This window comes from Psittacula echo (assembly GCF_963264785.1).
Source record: "Psittacula echo genome assembly, chromosome: 4".
Taxonomy (NCBI): domain Eukaryota; kingdom Metazoa; phylum Chordata; class Aves; order Psittaciformes; family Psittacidae; genus Psittacula; species Psittacula echo.
Window position 1 is genome coordinate 47274453 of NC_137738.1, and position 20521 is coordinate 47294973.

A 20521-nucleotide genomic window follows, 5' to 3' on the forward strand; every position below is an offset into this window, starting at 1 on the left:
TTGAAGTAGAATAATAGTGATCTGAAGACAAGAAGCCATTACATAACATAGTATGAGTAGTGAAAATGCCCACCTGTGCTAGACACTCAGTACAGTTGTACCGATAACACCACTAGCTTACCTGTAAAATTTCAAGAGTACCACACCATGGGACAGATTAGCAGGATAAAGGGGAATGCAGAGGGGGGGTACCAAGAGGAAGAGTAGAGAAGAACAAGCAGAATTTTTCAGGGAAAATGAGTTGTTAAAGAACAGACAAACAAAAGAACCCCACACCAACCCTGGAAAGCAGCAAGGTACAAAAGGATGTACACACAAAATAAAATAATGCTTCTAAAGTGTAGGAAGGGCAAAAGGTAAATACGAAAAGTGTAGGTTTGTTCTAGCACATATCTTAACCCGTTGTAAATACAACATAAACTGTCTGTCTTGCAGACGGGATAGAATGACCATTGTGACCACTGGGATTCCCAGGATGGGTTACTTAAGATTCTGAATTTAAAACTCGTAGATTCCCCTGTGATTGTCCTTAAGAAAACAGTTTCAAGTGTTAATAATTCTGCATTTAACTGCATGATTTGTAGTTGGGGGTTGTTCTTCTGCAAGAAGACCTGATGCAATTGTATTTTTTTTGTTCTAACAAGTTCTGTTACAGTAGTTCCAGTCTGATACCCAAGTCCTACCACGTAAGGTGCAATCCCACACGAAGCTAAGAGATTCACAATAATAAATTGATGCATCTGTTAGTCATGGGCATGGCATGTAAAGGAGATATAATTGCCATATTAGCATGGGGTTTCAGTGCTTTGCTGATAACTTTTGGCCTGTTTCTTTCTAAGGAGAAAGCGCCTTTTTAAAAAAGATTTCAGAGATACCACGGAGAGAACTTTGCAAATGTTTACAAGTTGTAGGTCCCCAGGGAACAAGCACAGTCATACTTGTTTGGCAGTTTAGCTCAGGAGGAAGAAAGGCTTGACTTTTTTGCAGTCAGTCAATATTTGAGTTTCTTAGAAGATCACTTAGTATGGAAATAGGTTATATGTGATAAAGGTAATCAAAAGGGAAGTAGTTTGCATTCACAGCAAAAAAAAAAAGAACAAAACCAAAACCAAATAAACAGGTAGTGGAGAGGGCCAAAAGAGAAGGATACTATAGTAAAAAATGGTGACCAGCACTTCAAATTGGGTGCGTTTTGCCAAAGCTGGAGGAAGTGATGCTTGGGACCAAAGATTGAAGCCTCAGGCTAAGCCTTTTACATGTGAGGTTAGAGGGAACAGGCTTTGTACTGCAGATGGAGGCCCAAGCTGCCAAAACATAGCCACTGGTTGAATGTAAGAATCTAGAGAGGGGCAAGCGCAGCATCTGGGGCTGGACAGACACTGCTGATACTCCTTGGTCTGTGCTGCAGGTGAACATAGGTGATTTCTGCAATTACCTGCGCTGGTCTTTAGCCTGCCTAGCTCAGCTACCTGCTAGCTGTATAGTCACAGAAGCCCGGAGGTCAGCAGGCGTTGATCACTGACGGAGCTATTCAAACTTTTGCAGGCAAATATCACATGATTTTACTAATGACAATGGAGTTTTAAAGGTATTTTGGGTGTGCCTGTGCAGGCTGTTGTCATCTTTTCTGAAAGCAGGGCAGGCGTGCATTAAATGGACTACTTGTTACGCTGCCAGCTTCAGCACCTGAGGGAAGAAGTGAGCCCTAAGCAGCACAAAGCTGTGCTCCTTTCAGGAGAAACAGCCCTACCTTGGTCCATGTTAGCAAATTACAAAGGACCGAGTTGTAGGAACTCTGTCATTTATACTATTTAACTATTACAAAGGCTGTCTGGTATGTTTCTGATTGAGGCTGTAATTAAAGCCCCACATTTTCTTACCTCCTGTCCCCAGGGCTTCTAAGAGCATAGCTCTAAAGGGGTCCCAAATTTTAAAGTGATCAGATAACCTACCTTTTTATATTTGACCATGCCAGAATTTTCTGAGTTCCTAGCTACGCCTTGGAGGTTAGCCCAGGCCTGAACTGTTCACTAGGGGTGGACTGAATACCTGTTTTGGTCATGTGAGAGAATAGTGCTCTGGCTGACGCTGCACTGTGCCAGCTCGCCTCAGGGCTAGAGAACAGCTCCAACTCTTTAGATTACTGGTGTACGTGTATCATTTGAATTCAAGGTGAAAGCCCTGAAGCAGTTATAGAAAGACCTGCATAGTTTTTAGTTGGCAGAAGAAGAGAGTAGAAAGGTCAGCAGGTGTGAGCATTCAGCACAGAGAAAGCAGTTGAATTTGTGTTTGTATACATGACGAGGCATAGGAGCGGGAAACTGGGGAGGAAACCCATCTTGGAAGTTTAGTAAGGTGAGGAAAACACCGTGACACGCCAAATGGTGGTTAGAAATGGAGATTTAAATAATCTTCTGGCTGTTCCTGGTGCCTTATTCTACATGTATCTTCCCAGGACTGGAATCTGATTCCGTTGGCAGTTCAAAGTCTTCCCTATCCATGTTTGTCTGTTACCAGATGTGATTACCCTGGCAGTGCTTCCTTCAGTTAGCTTGTGGGTTGGTAATGGTCCTTGGCCTCTAGAGAAAAAGTGCAGCTGAGGCATGCTCTAGCTGTGGTAGGGAATGCCAGGCAAACTTCCAGAAACATGAACTAGTGTTTTACTTGAGGAAAAGCCTGTAACACCTTCTCTACCAGCTACTCCTGAACACAGAATTTATCTGAAGATACTACTGAGATCTGAACATAAGCCATAGTTCACCAGTAGTGGCAAAGCTTGTTGAGAAGCTGCGTTCTGGTCCCACAAGTTGCCTCAGGTTGATAATTGCAGAATTGATGATATCTTGTGTCCTACCCTTATTGCAGATCACTTCAGACAGCTAATATTTGAGATCACTAAATCTCCAAAAGCAACTGGTCTACCGCCAAAAAGTCTGTCTGTGCTCTTCAGATATAGACTACGAGACAGAAGAAAATATAATACCACAATGTTTCATTTCTGCTTTGTAAATAGTTTTGGGCAAACCTAAGGCATGCGATGGTAGGGACTTGCTGAGTCAGCATAACTCCCGATGAGCATCCATCAACATTTATTCTTCTGACAGAAAAGTTGGCTTAACCTTTCAACTGCAGCAGCTTTCTCATATCCTGTAAAACCAAACTTCCCTTAAGGAATATAAATCCCTAGCACCTAGAAATGTCTTCCACCTCTGAATTATTTATAAAACCACATAAGCTTGGAAATACCTTACAAAGTATTTGAACCTATTTTCTGTTCCTTTCAAGAGGGTATCATCTTGTTTATTGTGTCTGTACAAACTAGTTTTCCTTCCCATCTGTTTTAGCAGCCAGCCCATCCCTTCCTCCTGCTCCGCCAGCTCTTTCTCCACCCCCAGCCCTCACAAAGACCTCTGCAGGTACAACTGACCCTGAAGAAGCAACAAGGCTGCTGACTGAGAAGAGGCGTCTTGCCCGTGAGCAGCGGGAACGGGAGGAGCAAGAGAGGAGAGAAAGAGAAGAGCTTGAAAGGTGATTATAGACCTCTGCAGTGACGATCTGTTTTTAGCAGCCTCCTAGCAGCTTCTTGTGTATATTCTGTTGCTATTCTGTGATATATGAAGTACAGTATTGAAGTGGAGGAGGCATGAATTCCTCCCTGGAAATGAATTTTCCTGTTGGGATTTTTTATAGATGCAATATATATAGCTAAGCAGATCTGTAAGGTTAAAACTTATCCCAAATAGTGCTTTAAAATAGGACAGGAGGAGAAATCAGATCCTTGCTGTAGTGATTCATTGTTTCCTCAGAGGCTAGCAAAGCTGTACTTGTCTATTACAGCTAGAGAACTGTGCACAGCTGTTTCCAGTTTTGTGATTGGCACAATGTCAATTTGAATTGTAAGACCTCCACCATGGGGGGTGTTTTGGTGTCCAACAGCTGTCTCTTTAAACCTCTTTTTTTTTTTTCTCTCATTTAAAATCAAGACACCCCCTAACAGTTTCGGAGGGTAATAGATGTTGTGTCTCATTTTCTACTAGGAAACTAGTAGCTCATCTGTATACTTATGGCTGTGGCTGTGACACAAGTTGAGTGCCTTTTTAGAGGGATGCCATGCATCTGGAATTTGATTGTGTTCTTTAACAACAACATTGCTGAACATAGGAACAAGGCAGAGCCAATTTAAATAGCCTGGCTTTCCAAAAGACTCACAACATGGTCCCTCTCAAAAAGGCTTTTAAAGAAAACAAGCTGCGTAAGAGTAATATGGTGAGTAAATACTGAAAGATGGAAAACCAAAGGTAAAGAATAATCAGCTTTCACAGGGAAAATTTTTTCAGTCTCTTTGCAGTGCTTTCATAAATGAACTTGAAGGAAGTTGTGGCCAATGAGATCTTGCTTGTCTTTGGTGAGATAAAGCAGTTATGCAGAGTATCAGACATACCTTATATTGCTGAAGATACAAAATAGAAGCTGGATTGCAATACTGCTAAGCATAAAGGAATGTGTATGTGTAAATAATCTCAACTTAACTCGGGTGGTGGTGGTCGCTGGGCTGATTCCCACTTTCTGAGGGAAGTGATCTTGTTTGAAGTTGAGTATATGAAAGTATCAAGCGAGTCATGGTCAACAAAATAAATGAACTGTTACAAATGAGATGCCTGCAAATTAGTAGAAGAGAACAAGATGAAAATGTCATTCTCAACTATTTAAGGTGAATCTGCCTCTTGAATGTTGAAGTTTATGTTTTTTGAGATAGTAAAATCAATAAAACTAGGAAAATAAGTGCCGACAGACATTAAGGAAGATTGCAAGTATAGAACAGCTCCTATACGAAAATCTACTAAACAAGTGAGGATTCTTCAGCTGGCAAGACTCATCTGTGCTCTACTTCTGAGGATATGATAGGCTACAAAGTCATAAATAATTTGAGTAGCATCAAAGGTGAAGGGGGAAAGTTACTGAGTCCCATAACACAAGGACGAGGGGGCATTAAGTGAGGTTAAGAGGCAGTGTTTAAAACTCAGAACTGAGTTAGATACTTTTTAAAAAAAACTTTTTAAAATTTAAAAATTGCTGCAAGATAAGATGGGTGCCAAAAATGTATACTATTTCAAAATATGATGAAATAAAACTAAGAATGAAGTGCTTCATGAGATGTATTCAAGTTGATGATACTGATTCTGATCCAAAGAGTATGTGAGTCATAGATTAGTGGAAGCATGTGCTGAAGTATTGGTATTGCCTTGCAAAGTGTTTCATGTTCCATAGAGGTTCAGCTTTGGCCCCTTCTGGAAGCAGAGCAGACAACTTATGAATGAGACAGAAGTGCAGATATACAGCTGTTCTGCAGTGCTAGTGTCTTGGATCAGGCATCTAGCGGTTTGGGGCTTTTCCCTCCTTTTTTAACCAAATTTTCTTACGCTTATTTCACAATTGCAGGCAAAAGAAGGAGGAGCTGTCACAGAGGATAGCAGAAGAGAGAGCTCGCCGAGAAGAGGAAGAGGCTCGCAGACAGGAAGCAGAAAAGAAGCGGAGGAATGCAGCAGAGGAACGGGAAAAGGAAGAACGGCTGCGCAGACAGGCAGAAGAGAGAGAACAGAAGGAGAAAGAAGAGATGGAGCGCATTCAGAAACAAGTATGCTTGCCTCCTGGAACTTCCCTGCCAGCCTGTTTGGCAGTGAAGTGGATGAGGCAACACCTCTTATGCAGCACCTCGATTACAGGATTATCTAAAATTTAAATGCTATATAAAAAGTGAACAGTTTGGGGGCAGAGTTTATTCCATATAGTCATTCAAAGAGTAAAGATATTTCTTCTTGACAAAATCATATGGTAGAGAGTTGAGTTTTTGTTTTGGTGGTGTTGGGGTTTTTGTTGTTCTTTTGGTTTTTGTTTGTGGTTTTGTTGGGGTTTTTTTTGGTTTTGTTTTTGGTTGTGTTTGTTTTGGGTTTTTTTTTTTGTTATTTTGATGGTGGGTTGTTTGTTTTGTTGTTTTTTTTCCCTGTAGAATTTATTTACTTACCAAAAAAATCCTTTCCTATTCCTGATAAATTGTGATGAATGAGTCAATGGAGTTGTATCAGGGGATTTTAATGAATGGTGTTATACCAGAGAACAATTTGTCCACACAGTTATAGGAAGTCTAGATGCCAAGATGACTATTTAGAGTGTTGGAGAAGGCATAAGTTTTGATCACTTTAATCAAGGCTCACACAGTCCTCCTGAAATCAGAGCAGCTACTCAACAGACATGAGAGTAAACAAATCAAAATACTATTTTTTGAGTGCTCTCATTTTTGATGGGCATAATGTTGGTTTACCAACTTCAGGAGAGGCTGCGGTAAGCATTCTGGAGAGGATTCTTTTTTTGCATGTGCCTTTACTTTTTGTGTGTGCTTTCTCCCCCCCTAGATTCAGCACTTCAGTCTACCTCATAAACATTATGTTTTTCTTATGGTATATCATTAAATGTATGCTTCTGAAAATAAATGTTTAAAGGATTGTGGTAGTGATTATAACTTAGAAACTGCAGTTCGCGTTTTCAGATGTATGCTGCTTTCTTTGAAATGCTAAACTGACTTACATCCATGGTTTAGCACTCTGAAGTAGTGTATGGCCAAGTTTTCTGCATGTTACAGCCATAAAAAATGAACTGTTGCAGTAGTTCCATCATACACCACTGTTAGGGAGTAAGGCCTCTCTGCAGTATATTCCAGACAAGTTTTGCATTTAATTCAGAAGAGCAGGAATGGAAAGCTTGTGCTAATGTTTCTGTGACTGTTAGTCCTTTGTGTCATTAAATGATGACTCTGTTGGTCAAATAAAACATTCTACGACTTTTGTTTGACTCTCAAAAACATCCACCACTCAAAACATGAATCTCTCTAATACTTTCCTGGCTTCTGTTTTGATGCTGAAGGTTAGAAATTTATTCCTTATTCGTCATTTGGTGTGATTTCATGCACGTGCCCTAGAACAGGCACAGAACCAAATATGATGTCCATTGTTTAGTTATGCATCTCTTAATGCTATGCAAAATATGGAAATTAATCAGTTCAGTCTGAAAAGATTGTTGGTGACTTCTAAACCCCAAAAATGTCTTTTCAGGGGGTTACAGAAATGCATAGTTAAGCAGATATCAGTGTAAATCTGTTCTTAAATAATGAATTATTCCTTACCACTTTTTCTTTCCCCATCAACTCAGAAAGAAGAGGAAGCTCGCCTACGGGAAGAGGCAGAGCGGATTCGATTAGAGCGTGAAAAGCATTTCCAAAGAGAAGAGCAAGAGCGCTTGGAAAGGAAGAAGGTAACTCACTACATGCAGAGGAACTGTAATTCGATTTGCCTTAGCAGTTTGTTTCCACCTCAGCTGTAGAAAGTTATCCATGGTAGAAATGTGCTGTTAGAAAAGCTGCAGTCCTTATCTGCATAGTCTGATGTGAATGGGAATGGAATATCACCAACATAAATAAATAATTCATCTTTTTTGCAATAAACTGATGCAACTGATAAATGACAAGCAGTTGTGGTTTGGGAGAGAGATTTTTGAATTAATGACAGTGAACATGATTTTACCCCTTTACGTTTCATTGTAGAGGCTTGAGGAGATCATGAAGAGAACTAGGCGTGTAGAAGCAGTAGATAAGGTCAGTGCTGCTACTTAACATGTGTAAACACTGGACACATTTCATTTCTTTTCCCCAGTGCCATTTTTAATTTGCAAAACTGTGCTTCCCTTGTAGAAAACCAGTGACCACCAAAATGGACATATATCAAAGGCAAATATTACTGGAGAAACAGGTATTGTGTTTAACTGTGCCCTGAGCAAAACAGGTGAATAAATGTCTCTAAGCACAATGATTTGAGATACAGTTCTGAAACTTGTCACAGTAATTGCAGAAAAGAAAACTGAGACGACTAGAACTGAAATCTTTGCAAACATCATTTAGCCTTTCTGTATGGGTAGTTAGCCTTTACTAAATGAGTCAGATGTTTTAACAGCTTTGTCACATTGGTGTTTAACAAGAGCGAGTTGCCTACAGAGTTTATTGTGGTTCGGTTGATACACTGCAGGGAAGGGATGCCATCCAGAGGGACCTCGACACACTTGTGAGGTGGGCTGATGCCAACCTTATGAAGTTTAACCATGACAAGTGCAAGGTCCTGCACCTGGGTCGGAGCAATCCCAGGCACAGCTACAGGTTGGGCAGAGAAGAGATTCAGAGCAGCCCTGCAGAGAAGGACTTGGGGGTGTTGGACAATGAGAAAATGAACATGAGCCGGCTTCAGTGTGCGCTCGCAGCCCAGAAAGCCAACTGTATCCTGGGCTGCATCAAGAGGAGCGTGACCAGCAGGTCGAAGGAGGTGATCCTGCCCCTCTACTCTGCTCTCGTGAGACCTCACTTGGAGTATTGTGTGCAGTTCTGGTGTCCTCAACATAAAAAGGACATGGAACTGTTGGAACAAGTCCAGAGGAGGGCCATGAGGACCATCAGGGGACTGGAGCACCTCCCGTATGAAGATAGGCTGAGAAAGTTGAGTTTGTTCAGCCTGGAGAAGAGAAGGCTGCGTGGAGACCTCATAGCAGCCTTCCAGTATCTGAAGGGGGCCTACAAAGATGCTGGGGATGGACTATTCATCAGGGACTGTAGTGACAGGACAAGGGGTAACGGGTTCAAACTTAAATAGGGGAAGTTTAGATTGGATCTAAGGAAGAAATTCTTTACTGAGAGGGTGTTGAGGCACTGGAATGGGTTGCCCAAGGAGGTTGTGAATGCTCCATCCCTGCTGGTGTTCAAGGCCAGGTTGGATGTGTCCTTGGGTGGCATGGTTTAGTGTGAGGTGTCCCTGCCCATGGCAGGGAGGTTGGAACTAGATGATCTTAAGGTCCTTTCCAACCCTAACTATTCTATGATTCTATGAAACTGGTGGTGTCCCAGTGTTCTATTTTCTATTGCTGCTTGAAAAGTGCCAGCATAATATACTGTTAGATATCAATCTATTTTGGCCACTGGCTTTTGTGTTGAAATTGTGTGTATCATTGTAAAATGGTTATTCTTGTCTGTTAAGCTACAGCTTTGAAATCCGTGGCATTTACTTTGGACCTCAAAGAGGCCATGCGTGCCAAAAAACTTCACAAAGGAGGTGGGGTGGGAGAGGCAGAGGCACGAGAATTCTATTTTTAACCCGTAGCTTGCCTTGACTGTGCTGCCTTCCGTAGGAAGTGTTTTAGCCTAATCTGCAGGTAAATGATGGTGTTCTTTCTCTAGTCATAACAAGTCCTGCATCTCCCTCGGAACCTGCAGGAGGTCCTCAGATTCAGCATGTAACGACATCTCCCCACAACGGGAAACCAGTCACCTGCACGCATGTGATCGTCTCACATCAACCCTCCGTAAATATGGACAGGTAAGAACACTGTGAAGTTTTGGAGGATGACTAGAGCATGAGGGTTACTAAAGTGATACATTATTTTGAGATCGATATATTCATTAAGTAAATGAGACAGCTGTTCAATCAGCCTTGTTTCCTGTTTTCCTGAACACAGAAAAGACCTTTATCATCTTTCACTTAGCAGTAACCTATTTTTGCCAACTGATAGGGAAGAGTTTTGTGAAAATACAGCACATTCTTTGCAATGGACATCTGGAAAAACATGTTGGTTTCCAGAAATTATTACATAAATTTAATCTTAATGGAAAGGGCAAATCTTTTCTGTTCCTTTCCATGAATTAAGCTTCATAAAAACTCTGTATTTGCAGTGCTGGTTTTCTTGATTGGAATAATAAACATTGTGCTTTCACCCTAGATGTTTCAATTTCTGAACTGCTTGAAGTATTAGCAAGTTTTGCTTACTGAGCAAAAGTCCCTCATGTGAGATACAGAACTACTCATGTTGGATTTGCTTTTAGAAAACCCCTTTGTCCTCTATAAGGGGAATTTAGGAGCAAACATTTAACATCAGGATCTCTCTGTAGCCATGAAGCGTGTCACTCAGACTTTGAGAAACTGTTGAAATGCTTGAAACTTCAGTGGTGAACTGAGTGAAATCTGTTGCATAAGCATGAGCTGTCAGTTATTTCAATTCTCGTAATACAGAAAGACAAATAATCTCTTAGTCCTTTCATGTTTTATGCAGGTAGTGCCAGAATATGCATGGAAAAACTTGAATGTGAGAAGCCATCTCACAGTCTGTAATGGACAGTATGCTTTAGGGTGTGATTGGCACTAATTGAAGGAGGAATTTGCCCTCTCTTGCTCCCTTGGTATGCCTGGCGGTTCTTAGCCTGCTGTCAGGCTGACAAGGGTGCTCCTGCTGACAGAAGTTCTGTCAGTGACACTGAGCACTGAGCTACATTGGATAAGCTGCACAGAGCCGCCTCATAATTGTCTTGGGCAGCTATTAAATGTTAATCACTCCCAGCCTTACATGCACCTTGATGTTTGTAATATAAAAGTGCCACACTAGTAAATGCTGTCCCGTAGCATTATAATCCAGGGAGGGAACCTCAGAATGGCCAAAAGGGAAAAATGAATGAATGAGGTTGAGGAATGGTGAGACAAGTGAAAGTGTGTATCAGGCTGTGGAAGGGGAAGCTGGTATGCTAGGTTGGAGTGTGAAGGGACTCTCTAGGGGTATCACAGTATCACAGTATCACAGTATGTTAGAGATTGGAAGGGACCTCAAAAGATCATCTAGTCCAATCCCCCTGCCGGAGCAGGAACACCTAGATAAGGTTACACAGGAATGTGTCCAGGCGGGTTTTGAATGTCTCCAGAGAAGGAGACTCCACAATCTCCCTGGGCAGCCTGTTCCAGTGTTCTGTCACCCTCACTGAGAAGAAGTTTCTTCTCAAGTTTAAGTGGAACCTCTTGTGTTCCAGTTTATACCCATTACCCCTTGTCCTATCATTGTTTGCCATTGAGAAGAGCCTGGCTCCATCCTCATGACACTCCCCCTTTATATATTTATATACACTAATAAGGTCCCCCCGCAGTCTCCTCTTCTCCAAACTATAGAGACCCAGCTCCCTCAGCCTTTCCTGATAAGGGAGATGCTCCACTCCCTTAATCATCTTTGTCGCTCTGCGCTGGACTCTCTCCAGCAGTTCCCTGTCCTTCTTGAACTGAGGGGCATCCATGAACATCCATGTTGACTGGGAAGGTGAAGGCTGAAGCATTTGATAGCATGCCAGTGTAAGCTTAGCCCAGCTAGCTTGAAAAACTGTTATGAGGAATACACAGCAGCACAGATTTTTATCCCATGTTAAGGATCACAGGTGCCAACACCACTGCTAGCACATCTCATGTGCTATGGTTGTGTGGCATCTAGGTATAGCTGCTCTTGTAGCACACACAGAGCAACAGGTGGAGATGGTCTCTTGTGTGAGCACCTCACTCCAGACCCACGACAGATTTGGCTTTTGTCTGGAAGGGACTTGGGCTTGTCCTAAAGGCAAGACTGCTCAAATTTGTGACCAAAACTTAAAAAGGCTTTGCCTGGGGGCAAAGCACAGGCCAGTGTTTTCTATGGGCAAGAGGAGAGAGTAAATACTTCATCATCCTCTGTTTCTGCTTTTGATCAGCAGTCGTCTTGTACTGGAACTTCATTAGCTTTCCAAGACAATTGATCTTCATAAACCCTAATGAAAATGCTGTGATCTGCTGCATTATTTACTGTATATCTATTACCAACAAATATTAATAAGCATTTATTGCAGATGATAGATTGGTGCAATCATCTATCCCACGTAATAGTTTGTCAAAGTTTTTATTAGTATTCCCACTCCTATGTTTTAAACAAATGATTATCAGTCAGTTTTCCTTAAAGCTTCTTCGCTTTGCATCATACAAGAAAAAAAACCATATACACTTGCGTGTGAATTGAGCTGTTTTCCCATGTTAGCACTCAGTGTTTTCAAACAGATCTTACAACAATTCTTGGTTCTTAGAAATAATTTCTTTTTTCATAGTTGTCTGAGTTAAAATTATGTCTGAACGTGAACATGATGTTTGTGGTAGGCAGTTTTAAGTGATGCTGTAAGGGTTCCAGTTTTGCCATTTATGCTTGCTCTTCTTGTCTTCTTCACAGGTAAATTCAGTTAAACAATTTAATGCTCAAATGCTAATGAACAATAGTGAATTATTATTGGGGAGGGAGGCAGGGAGTGACCTTATATCTGTCCTAAATGTCTGTGGTGAGAAGACTCACAATTGAACTTAAATGAAGATATTTCTCAATCAGGTGCAGTACAATGGAAAAGGTAACACAAAATATATTTTAAAATGGAGCGTACCATGGAAATTTTCCAGTAAGATACTGAAGTATCTAGAGTTATCAAGAAAGTTGGTAGTTCGTGGTTACTACAATATTATTAATGGCACGTGAACTTCTGGCTAAATTCTGGGGTTTGGTATTTTTTTTCCAACAGTGGAAAAATGAATTTGAAACAGTCATTTGAAAATAGGATATAATATTAAAAAGAGTATCTCCAGTGCTGCATTGGACACTGAGACATCACTAAGAATGTAACATAAGACAGTACAAACAGCTTTAGCAGGTTAAAAATCTATTACTTGTGTTCTTCACTCGAATGGCCTGTAGCAGTCACTTATGGAGGGAGTGTAAAGTTAAAAAAGGGAAGGACCAGGAGATCCTCTGGCCAGTGAAGGGTAATTAAACATTGTGGTCCAAATGCACCCATAGGCTCAAGTAATCCCTAAGCTGCTAATTACCAGAAGCTGGAGGGCATACCAGTCTCCTAGGAATTTGTCTAATCTCCTTTGGAGTTTATGGCCTCTAAAATGTCCAGTGGAAATTAATTCTACAGTTCCATTTTCCCCTTGTTTCTTCTAAATTTGCTCCCCTTGTAATTTGGCAGAGAAAATAGCATAAAATATAAAAGATTTTATAGCATAAAATTCAGAAGTTCCATAGTCATGGTTTCCTTTTCTGTACCGCCTTTGTGACTGTATAGACTCCCCTGTGTCAAAAGACATCAGCCAAGTCTGTGAATCCTGGTCTAACTCAGTGTATAATACTGGCAGTGCAATGACAAATAAATATGAAGACCTGTTTATGTATGAAGTCAGTTGATCAGTTGGGTAGGAAAATTAATGTTTGCAGAAGCAAGAGTCTTCTTCATTGTACCAATACTTGTTGAAGTGTTGTGCTGTTTAATTTTCTAGGAATGAGCAGTTGCTCTCTTCCCACCTCTTTCTTACCCTATCCATCAAACCTGCCGTGTTATCGTAGCTCTGGTGTTATCCTAGGCGAGGTTATTGGCAGTAGATGGGGATGAAATAAGTAATAGGCTACCATATAGTTAATAGCAACCTACTAACTGTACGTTATACAACTTGCTTTATTAGTCCTAAAGCATTTCAAAGATTCTGCTCCTCATCTTGCAGATGGGGATCTCTGCCACGGAAGGATGATGTGTGACTTGTGACTTCTCCCAGGCAGCCAGCAGGGCTGTGCCTGCTCTCAAACTCAGTGCAGTGAAACATATTTTTCACTTTGAAATTTGCTCAGGATGTCCACAGATGGGGAAAAAGGGGAGGGGGCCTTTCTGAAAAAGAACCAGTGATAGCTTTAGAAACTGGGAAAAGCTTGGTATGAAAACCAGCATGTTGTTCTCACAGGAAGTCTGGGCTTTGGATAAAGCGCTGCCACTTTGAAAAGAGCAATAATTATTTTCTTTCTCTTGGGAAATACTGTAAAACAATTCTGCAAACGTTTGGGAAGAGTTGGACACCCGAAGAAGACAGCAAATGAAAATAAACTGTATGCCAATTACAAGCAGGTTTTTTTAAGCCTAGTAAATGTACTGTCAGGAGAAAATTAGCCTATGAAACCAAGCTGCCTGCTCAGAAATGTCCAGAGGAAATTGATAGCCTAATTTCAATCTAGGAAAATTGCATCTGAGCTTTTGTGGTTGAAGCATTTCCAAACAACCTGAACAGTTGTGATGTGGTCTGAATAGGGAATAGGTACCCAAGACTGTCAGAACACAACTGTTGAGGGCCTTAATAAGCACCTGTGAAAGATCACACATTTTTTGAGTGTCAGTTGAGTACTTGTGGAAGTTTATAGTCCCATTACTGTCATCCTGTTTGCTAAATTAGCACCTTAGTTTCTCCCCTCTGGCAAGATATCGGGTGTCATCTGCAAAGACAGCAGGATTTGACAATACAGTGCATAATAAGAGGGGCTGAAAAGGAAGGGGCAAGACTGTGAGACGTGATCATGTATCTTCTCAGGAGAGTGTGCAACTAGAAAGTGTGTCTGTGCATGCACTGCTCCTGACTGGGGGAGATGAGCAACAGCTTGCTCATAAGGCATCTCTGCCCAGTGGGAGATGAAAAAAGGCAGTACAGATTAACATGAGGGATGCTGGGAGGTGTTTCTTTTGGTTTGGGCATGCTCAATGGGAGGAGTGCAGAGTGGCTTGGAAATAAACCCTAAGGATTCGTAGGGGGAGGAGGGACTGAAAAGAGCACTGCATTGGGAAGGGAGTTTTATATCTGGATAAGTGACAGGTAGAAGAGGCTGCTCCAAAACTAGAGGCAGGAGGTGATCCAAGAAGTAACAAAAATGACAGTGGTCTTATCTGAGGGCAGTTACATTTATTTGCAGAAAGAGGAAGGGTATGGCAAAGGTTATGAGGGCTGAAAAAGATGTTAGAGGCTGTAAATTGCATTAAGTGGGTGGCTCACATAGTGGTGGTGCTGCAGGGGTGATCTTGCTGCCTCCCATTGCAGCCACTTCTCAGAACTGCAGTCCATAAAGTGCTCTTTGGCTCTGGGGATCGTGAAGCCAAACATAACAACAATCCTTTGTGTCTGTGGGAAGATTATGTAGTACTTCACTGCAAAACCAGGTTTTCTGTTGTGGTAAAGGCATGGTTTCATTTTTACTGGCTAAAAGAATGCTTGGGATTAATGCAGGCTTTTCTTATATTTGTAATATTGCTTTGAGGAGGACTGGATTTATGTTGTAGATGAAGTGCATGAGAGAATACCTGTGTTTCTCTTTCAGCAATCTCAATCCAGAGAAAAATACAAATGAAAATGGAATGTCTATGCAGAATGATAACTTTGAAGAGATCATAAACCTGCCTATTGGTTCTAAGCCATCCCGCCTGGATGCCATGAACAATGATGGAAGCAATAGTCCTCAAATTCCTTTGAATCCAATTCTAGCCTTTGAAGATCAGGGGACTCTTTTGCCTCAGGTAGATAGTGTTCAAACACATCAAACAGCAGGTAGGTTCGCCTTAGTTCATTAATACTTGTAATGTGATATAATTGACAGAGGACCTGGAGCTTTTGATACAAGTTGATTCATTTAAGCGTTTTTAAACCCCTTATTATTTGGTGAAAGAAGCATGTTTCCTCTTTGTAAAGCTATGCATACCAAGTACATACAGATGCTGTGCTAATTATGGTGGGGCTTCATTTTTTCTTTGAGGAGGGGCTGCTCGGTTACACTTTCTGCCATTGGAAGTTGCTTGAAAATGCCTGCCCTGTGCTTTCAAACATAAATGATAAGAGACAACTGCTGTTCCGTGCTCTGCAGGTGTGATATCTGACATACCCAGTATATGTCAGAAGGGCATAAGGGGAGAAGGCAGAAGCGGAGGGGGTATCTACCTTCTATGTAAAATCCTGTCTGTACTTCTTTCCTCAAGTTCTTGCTGACATTAATATTGGGGGATGGTTTGCAGCACACTAGATTTTTCTAAATCACATCACAACTTTTAAATGATGTTAGATAAACAAAAACTAATACAGCAAATTAAACTGAGATAGCATTGTTTTCTTCTCTGGTTAAAAATATAAGGGAAATCGTCTTACAGTAATGTAAGTGCATAAAAGCCTAGCATTTAGAAGTAAGCATTTTCCCTCTTTACTGATCTGTCGTTTTTTTGATACCTTCTGTTGTAGAAGTGATCTGATTGTTTCTTCTGAAGAACCAAAGGTGATAGGAGCATCTCTGCAGTCAGTGGAATTTCTTCTAAACTATGAAGGAGCGTTTTATTTTTTCTCTCCAGTTTTTTAAAGATTTCTTGAATATCTTTTTTGGAAGGACTTTAGTAAAACCAGCAGAAGAAATGATGGGAATAGACTTGGATCACCTTTTTAATAGCTTTCACCACTAGAAAAAATCATGCTTCACATGCATTACTTAATATGGCTTTTTCCAGCAAGCTTTTTCTGTTAGTACATGGATATTTCTACATTCCTTAAGACACAGGACACTGGAATCTGAAAGCAATGGGCTGATTTGGGTGGTGGGTCTGATTCTTTTTTTAAAAAGGTGGTGTTGGTTTAAAAGGCATAATTGTAAAATTGGCAAAGAATCTTTCACACTTTGTGGTTCTAATACTTGAAAAATAAATACCTCATTGCTCTACAAGTAGAGTTAATGGGGTGTTCTATTTAAACCTGTTGGTTTAAATATTATTGCAGAGAACTCTAATTATGGGGGCAAACTATAGGCTTCTGTATCTGGTTCTTGTAAATGTAATTCCTACAGGGACATTCTGTAAATTGAGATGTCACTATGATCTTGCATTTTCTCTAAAACCACAAAACAAGGCAGGTTTTAAAATGTGAAAATTTGAAAGCATTATTTTTTCATGGACAAGAGGAAAACCTATTGTTCTCCTAGATGATGTATTTATGAATTTTGTTCAGTAAAGAAATAAATCATTTAACTGAATAAATTAGAAAAATGTGGCGAAATGATACTGCAAACTTGATTTTTTTTTTAGTTACATCAATGTTCTCAATACTATAAAAGATGTGTATGCATATGTGTACACACAAGGAAATACCTTGTTCCGAGTCCTGCAAATTGCTGCTGTTCCTAATGGTGGAAGACTTTTCCTTTGCCTTATCAGACTACTGAAGCCTGTGGGAAACCTGAAATATTTGATTTTTGGATAATGAAGCAGGTTTGTTTCAGGGTATTTTTGGTTTTGCTCGTTTCAGAGCAGATGGAAAATGGTTATTGTGCTTCTTGTCATGTGATTTTTATAAAGTAGTGCAGTTTGAGTGATAAGAGCAGCAGTGCAGGTTGCTCTCTCTTTAACTTGACGCTGATTTCTACTCTCATCATTCCACCCCTTGCTTTTGGTTGCTATTGGCCAGAACTGTAAAGTCTTGCACCTTCTTGTGCTTTGATAAACAACATTGCTACAGATAGTAGGTAGAGTTCAATCTAGCTATTTGAGCGTGAAGCACCAACCAGGACTTGACATGCTGCTCGCTGAAGTCAGTGAGGAGATCCTTGGCTAGGGGAAATGGAGGTTTATGGGGTCTCAGTTCATGCTCCCAGAGAACGTCTCATTAAGATTCCTGCACTTGCCTTTAGTGAGCACTGATCTTGGCCTCTAGGAAGCTGTGCAGAAAGTCTGTGTTAGCAGAGGAAATCCTCTGAGACAAAAGCTGAAGAATTTTGAAGAAGTTACTTTCTGCTACTGGCAAGTGTTCTTTTATACAGGAGATGGGATAAAAGCTATGGAAATGCAATGAAAGAGACTTCATCTGCCAGAATGTATGTGGAAGGGAAAAAACAGCCAGTCAGAATGCTTTCAATAGTAGCTTGTGACACGGTAAAACAAACTGGGCTCCTTTCTTGCTTTCTTTAGTTTTCCATGTACATAGCCACAATATTTTGAAGTGTCCAAAATATGTAGTTTTCTTCAAACTTATATATAGCATGTAAGTACCAAATAAAATTTGTTTGAACTAATTCCATTTATATGTTCATTTTCTTGCATAGTTGGAGCAGGAGTCAATCTGTGATGGAAAACTCTTCTGGTCTGCTTAAAACTTTTTTTCAGATTTCCTCTATAATCTCTTACAAGAAAATCAGTACAGACTCACTTGCAGCTAGAAACAGCAAAGAAATAGTAAGATTTAGCATCATTTTTAAGTCTGAGGATTCACTGAGACTCAGGTTTAAATTATGTTGATCTTGAATCTGTTTAGACTGAGGTATAAATTATGTGGATCTAGTTTTTGTGAGACTTCACTTTTATGAACAGGACTGCAGTAAAATATAATTATATTCATTCCAGATTTGCTTCACATAAGAGGGAGAATTTCCTCCTTTTCAAGGGCCTGACATACAAAGTTAAAGCTAGGGAACTGGGAGTAGAACTAGGTGTAGGAATCAAAAAAAACCCCAAACCACTAAGAAAATGAAAATGACTGAAATTTTAAGTGTTTGTTTAAGGCCCATTCTTTCAGCGTAGGGAAAAATAGTTTCTTTTCTGTTGAAGGTTGTCCTAGAGAATAAAACACAGTGTCAAATGATGGCTGGCTCCTTTGCCTGCTATTCCAAATGTTTTTGTTGTTGGTACTATCACAGGTAACACTCAATTAGTCAGTGACTAGAACTAGCAATTCTAGTAGAACTAGCAATTGTGGAGGTCCAGACAGCTATTGTGAAGGTAAGGAGCAGCACTCTTTCACAGCAGTTAGGCTGTGTGCTTTGGAAAGACTTGGCTCCTTGCTCTCTTCTTAACAGCGCAACATAAATGCTTGCAGGGATGACATTCAATATATCACAGCTACTGGGTGGTTCACCATTAGCTTTGCTTGTTTCACATGTCTCTTATCTCCTCATTCTGATGAAGAATGCTTCATTATTTTCTTTCTTGCCAAGACCTTGAAATAAAGTTTGCAGTTAAATACTTAAGAATACAGATACAGGACAGATTGCACTGATTTTCATTTTGGAAAATGATCTTAAAGTTGAGATTTTCTGATTTAATTCCTAGCTGTGTCATTCAGCTCTCTGTAGTCCTCTGTTTTAACAAGCCCAGCTGCCCACAGCTGAACACATTGGTCTTTCATGTGAGATTTCAAAACAAAATTCCTGTCACACATGAATACTGAAAACACCATGCTGCTTTATCTGAAGTCTGCCCGCTCTTAGGTCTTTTTACTGCACTGCAGAGAAGCTTTCGAATGTGGTTTTGGTTGTGGTTAAAAAAAAAAAACAAAGAAAGAAACAAAACCAAAAACCAAGCAACCAAAGAAAACCAAACCAACAAAAAACCCAACCAAAACCCAGTACTATTGGAGAAAACTTGCAGTTATTAAAAGCGATAATTGACAGAAGTGCCTCCCCCAGGCATCAAAACTAAATTTAGCCATTTGGGCCACACTAAATGCAATGTTTAACACTTAGTTAACAGAATTATATTTTATTATTATTATTTCCAGTCTCACTTTTATACCAAGTTTTATTTCATGTAGCCAGTAGCAGATGCTCTACATACATGTGAGAGTTCTACCGTGGTCAGAAGTACCTCAAAAGACCATTATGCTGGTTTTGGCCAGGATAGAGTTGATTTTCTTCATAATAGCTCCTATAAGGCTGTGTTCTGGTTTTGTGCTGGAAACACTGTTGCTGAGACAGGGATGTTTTTGTTATTGTTGAGCAGTGCTTACACAGCCTCAAGTCCTTTTCGGCCTCTCGCCCCACCCACCCTACCAGCAAGGAAGGCTGGTGATGCACAAGAAGTTGGGAAGGGACACAGCTGGCCCCAACTGACCCAAGGGATATTCCATACCATATGATGTTATGCTCAGCACATAAAGCTGGAGGAAGAAGAAGGAAGAGAAGAGAATCTTCAGAGTGATGGAGTTTCTCTTCCCAAGTAACTATTTTGTGTGATGGAGCCCTGCTGTTCTGGGGATGGCTGAAAACCCACCTGCCCATGGGAAGTAGTGAATAAATTCCTTGTTTTGCTTTGCTTACATGGTGCAGGTTTTGATTTACTCATGAAACTGTCTTTATCTCAAACCATGAGTTTTCTCACTTTTGCCCTTCTGATTCTCTCCCCTATCCCACTGGGGGAGAGTGAGCAAGTGGCTGCTGGCTGGGGTTAAACCACAACAGTCAGTAAGCTCTTCTGAAATGTTTTAATAAGAAAATGCTATCTGGAAGCACATGTTTGCTGTAAGAGTGGTTCCAAAATTTCAGCATTCCAGCCAGTTCAACATGAAGCTCCAGGAGGATTTTTATATTTAAAAAAAAAAAAAAAGTATTGATGAAAGATAGAATATATGAGATCAATTTCTAATTTTACCAAATATGTTCACTTTTGCCTGGTTGCAAGTACCTTTGGAAATAATTTACCATTTGCAGAACACAGATTTCTGTATTCAAACACATCTCACCCAAATCAATGGTAGCTGCTATATTCTGAGCATGCTGTATGCAACATTGACCTGCCTCAGTGTGCCTTTGCTCTTCTGGAGTTTAGTGCCTACAATGTAGGTAAGGATCAGCCCTAAGGCTTGCCCTGGTCTTGTTTCTTATAAATTTATTTCAATTTCTGAGTTGTCCTTCAGCAGTTACTCTCTGTAGTAACCTGTTAGTAGTTTGCTACCTTTATATTGTATGTTAATTCAATTATTTTCTAAAGTCAAGACCCTGGAGTGTGCTCTGAGATAAAGGACATGGAACAGAAACAAAATAAAGATGAATGCAGAGTAAC

General features: G+C 40.4%; 1 protein-coding gene across 1 annotated transcript in view; it reads left to right on the plus strand.

Moving 5' to 3' along the window:
* The window catches only part of MAP7 (microtubule associated protein 7), a gene marked incomplete at its 3' end in the record, with an annotated part of 97262 nt that extends 81973 nt beyond the window's left edge, over positions 1-15289 (plus strand). Inside the window, exons 11-17 of the mRNA XM_080615759.1 lie at positions 3345-3528; positions 5440-5635; positions 7204-7305; positions 7595-7645; positions 7742-7799; positions 9269-9407; positions 15040-15289. Of these exons, the coding sequence (XP_080471885.1) occupies positions 3345-3528; positions 5440-5635; positions 7204-7305; positions 7595-7645; positions 7742-7799; positions 9269-9407; positions 15040-15289 (980 nt within the window). The remainder of the gene's footprint in view (positions 1-3344; positions 3529-5439; positions 5636-7203; positions 7306-7594; positions 7646-7741; positions 7800-9268; positions 9408-15039) is intronic.
* Positions 15290-20521: the final 5232 nt, after the last annotated feature.